Here is a 3,255-nt window from a genome sequence, read left to right as displayed (position 1 = left end):
CATTATCAAAAACTAAAATTGTCATGGTCTACAAACTAAAATTGCCACGTGACAACTTTAGTTTAAGCATCATGGCAACTACACTGTAAACATCATGATAACTTTTGGTCAAAAAAAAAATTTCGTCGAAACATATCAACATGGGGTCTAGTTTTGAAGATCTCGTCGAGACGTATTTAATGGTGAAAACGTATTTTTAATTTGTTTTTTTAATTAGGAAATAAAATATTTTTAAGCCAAAAACCAAAAAGATTTTTGCTGATGTCATCTATTCATACGTGGCAAAATGAATGGTGATGAAGGCGTGTGGGCGCGTGAAGAGTAAAATAAATCGTGGCACAACCTAGTTCGTGACAATGCAATCATGCGTGAGCCTAGAGTACATTCAGTTGACAAGGTTGCACTTGGTCCTGATCTTCCCTTGGTTGCCGGTGAGCACGCCGATGGCGCCCATCTTGGCCATGGAGACGCGGAAGTCCCGGAAGAATTCCCCGTCGTACCTGCCAGTGGCGGCGCGGCGGACGTAGGCACCGGCGAAGGGATGCTCCATGAGGCCGGCGTCCGACCGGAGCAGCCCGCGCCTCCTGGCCACCTGCCGATAGTAGCTCGTGTCGAATGTCCCGCAGCTACCGGCGTCCATCTCTGCAGCCGCGCTGCTATCGCTGGGGCCGCGGCAGTGCATTCTCAGCCTATCGGCGTACCTTCCGTCCAGGGTCGGGTCGGTGCTGCGGATGCTGCCATTGTAGAGGCGGTCGGCGAAGGATGAGCAGTGCGCCTTCCCAAGCGTGTGCCCGGCCGAGAGCACGACGAGGTCCTTGACATCGAGGCCCTTGGCCGCGAACACCTCGATCATGACCGTGATGTTTCCGTAGAGCGGCGGCAGCTCGCCGCAGTTTTCGGCGCGGGACGTCCGGCCGTCCCTCCGGCCGAGCGCCACGGGCCAGGATGGGCCTTTGCTCTGGGGTCGACGGATCAGATCCAGAGTTTCAGATACAGAAAGACAAGTTGGCAGTACGCGATGAGACAAGAGGCAAGTTCTTGTGATGTACCAGAACGACGGCGTCTCGTGCCATGAGCGCGAGGAGGTCGGCGCAGGAGACGGTGGCCGGGCACGCCTTCTCGAGCTTGTCCTTGACCCGCGCGACGGCGTCGAAGCCTCGGAGACTCTCGTTGGGTATGGCATCCTTCTCCGTGGGGCTCCCGTCTGCGGAGTCGAGCAGCACAGATGCATCGCAGCCCTGCACGAAGCAATCGTGGTAGTGCAGCCGGAGCAGGGACGCGGCCAGGTCCGGCGACGCCCTGACGATCCTCGTCGTCTCCCTGAACACGATCCTTTCCGCTCCCGGGCACGTCTTGTCGTAGTAACCGAACCTGATGCCCGGCTGCGCCGCGCATCCAGACAGGAGCGCAGCTAGAGCAAGTGACAGCCTTGTCACCAGTGCGGCCATCTCTCGAGCCTCCACTCGCTGGCGGCGAGCCATTGCCGGCACTACTGGTAGGCTACAGTGAAACTGGACACTTGCTCTATGTCTGCGTGGCTGCTGCCTTCAGTATTTATGGCTGATCTGCTCTGCATCTGCAGTTAAAATGGTTTTCGTTTCAGCCCCGACGAAAGGCTTCCATTTGACTATAGATTAAGAGCTTCGATTCTTGCATAGGGCGAGTTGACTTTGCCATTACGATATGCATATGCAGCAGATTTGTTGCGTTTCCGTTGCGTGCGGCGCCGTCCACTGTTTTAACTAGCTGTACACCGGTGCCGTAGCTGTGTCCATGCACGCTGCAAGCCTACAGCGTGACCCTAGCCCGAATCTTTGGTTTGAACGCAGATTCAGAAGAAATGAAATGACGGCAATATGCTACTCCTACTCCCGATCACGATGCCCTTATCTCAAGATCCAAAGCCTCAATCTTTAACAGATAATTCCTCGTTCCACAAGACTACATAATTTTCCATCACATTGTAAATCCACAAGACTACATAAGTTTCCATTACATTGTAAGAGAGGCATAAATGTTTCAGTAGGTTAGTCTGTGATTTATTTGCCTATGTTAATTTTTTTTTTTAGAAAAGGAAGACGACCCCGACCTCTGCATCTGGGCGATGCATACGGCCATTTTATTAATTATTGACACAAGACCGTACAGAGTCATACAACAATAAGTCTAAAGCCACCAAAACAAGCAACAACTGTAGCTATCCCTATCCAGTTGATGTAGGAGCGCTGAAAGTCTGGGCCTAATACCAAACAGACCACGCAGCCAAACCAAAACATCTAAAGACTTGAGGTCCCACCCAGGACGCCTGCCTGGTATGGGCACCCACCAGTCTGGCGTGCTTCTCAACCAAGACCCCTGCAGGGTATGAGGCCGTCGCAGCCGCCTGCCACCAATCCATCTTCAGAGATGTACTGTTGCACCGACCTTGCCAGGCCTATCTGCCATCAACGCCACCATGACGCCAGACAGCTTCCACCTCCTGCACGAGTCCATCTCCGCGCATCAGACGCCGAGTCTCCACAGCGCCACGCCGCCGAGATCCGCCACCATCAATGTGTAAGATGAAGCACCCCTCCACCAAAGTCACCGTCCTCTAGTCCCTCGAGCCCGTGTGCACCTCCAAGAATGACGCCCCCAGGGGGGAAACGACACCAGCGAGCCGCCGTCATCCGATCTACTGATCTAGGGTTTCCCCCGGAGGTAGCAGAGAGTGGCCTTGAACTTCTCCACGACGATGCCTTCAGGAAGGAAACGACGCAGACAGCGTCGCCATCGCCGGCCTTGGCAATCGCCAATAGCAGGTTTTCACCTGGATTTGATCGAAGACCTCCATCCCTCGTGCACGGGTCGCCAAACCGCCGGGCACGCACCACCGAAACCACAATCCGTCGGCCAACCCCAAAGCGTTGCCGCCGCGAGGTCAGCTTTGGCTGGGGCGCCGGCAGCCATCCCCGACCCCCGGCCCATCCCACCTCCTCCCCCCCGGATGAAGAAGAGGAGGGGAAGGCCGAGGCCGAGGCCACCACTGCTGCGCCGACCCCTCCGCCAGCCGGCCACGGCGGAGGAAGCCGCCCGCAGCCCGCACCGCCAGCAGCCCGCCCCAACCAGATCTGGATCGAGCCGCCGCGTCACCACACCAGCCGAGCACCACCGAGGAGCAGCCCATCACGCCACCCGCACACCCGCGCGCCAACCTGCGCCGATGAGGGGCCGCGCCGCGGCGCCCCGCGAGAACGCCGTGACCAGATCCAGGTC

At 56.5% G+C, this 3,255-nt stretch overlaps 1 protein-coding gene across 1 annotated transcript; it reads right to left on the bottom strand.

Moving 5' to 3' along the window:
* Positions 1 to 236: 236 nt before the first annotated feature.
* LOC119367771 (peroxidase 1-like) lies at positions 237 to 1,586 on the bottom strand. The gene is made up of 2 exons (XM_037633183.1): positions 1,050 to 1,586; positions 237 to 958 (listed from the first exon to the last, which is right to left on the bottom strand). Exons 1-2 carry the CDS (start codon positions 1,479 to 1,481, stop codon positions 386 to 388), a joined length of 1,005 nt encoding a protein of 334 aa, XP_037489080.1. The 5' UTR covers positions 1,482 to 1,586; the 3' UTR covers positions 237 to 385.
* Positions 1,587 to 3,255: the final 1,669 nt, after the last annotated feature.

This window comes from Triticum dicoccoides, chromosome 2B, assembly GCF_002162155.2.
Source record: "Triticum dicoccoides isolate Atlit2015 ecotype Zavitan chromosome 2B, WEW_v2.0, whole genome shotgun sequence".
In the NCBI taxonomy this organism is placed as follows: domain Eukaryota; kingdom Viridiplantae; phylum Streptophyta; class Magnoliopsida; order Poales; family Poaceae; genus Triticum; species Triticum dicoccoides.
The sequence above is the reverse complement of the archived record's forward strand: the minus strand, read 5'-3'. Positions and strand labels throughout refer to the sequence as shown.

Excerpts from the sequence above, each read along its gene's own strand:
- LOC119367771 (XM_037633183.1), bottom strand. The coding sequence starts at position 1,481 with ATGGCTCGCCGCCAGCGAGTGGAGGCTCGAGAGATGGCCGCACTGGTG. Across the intron at positions 959-1,049 it reads CACGAGACGCCGTCGTTCTG|AGCAAAGGCCCATCCTGGCC; the intron begins GTACATCACAAG and ends CGTCGACCCCAG.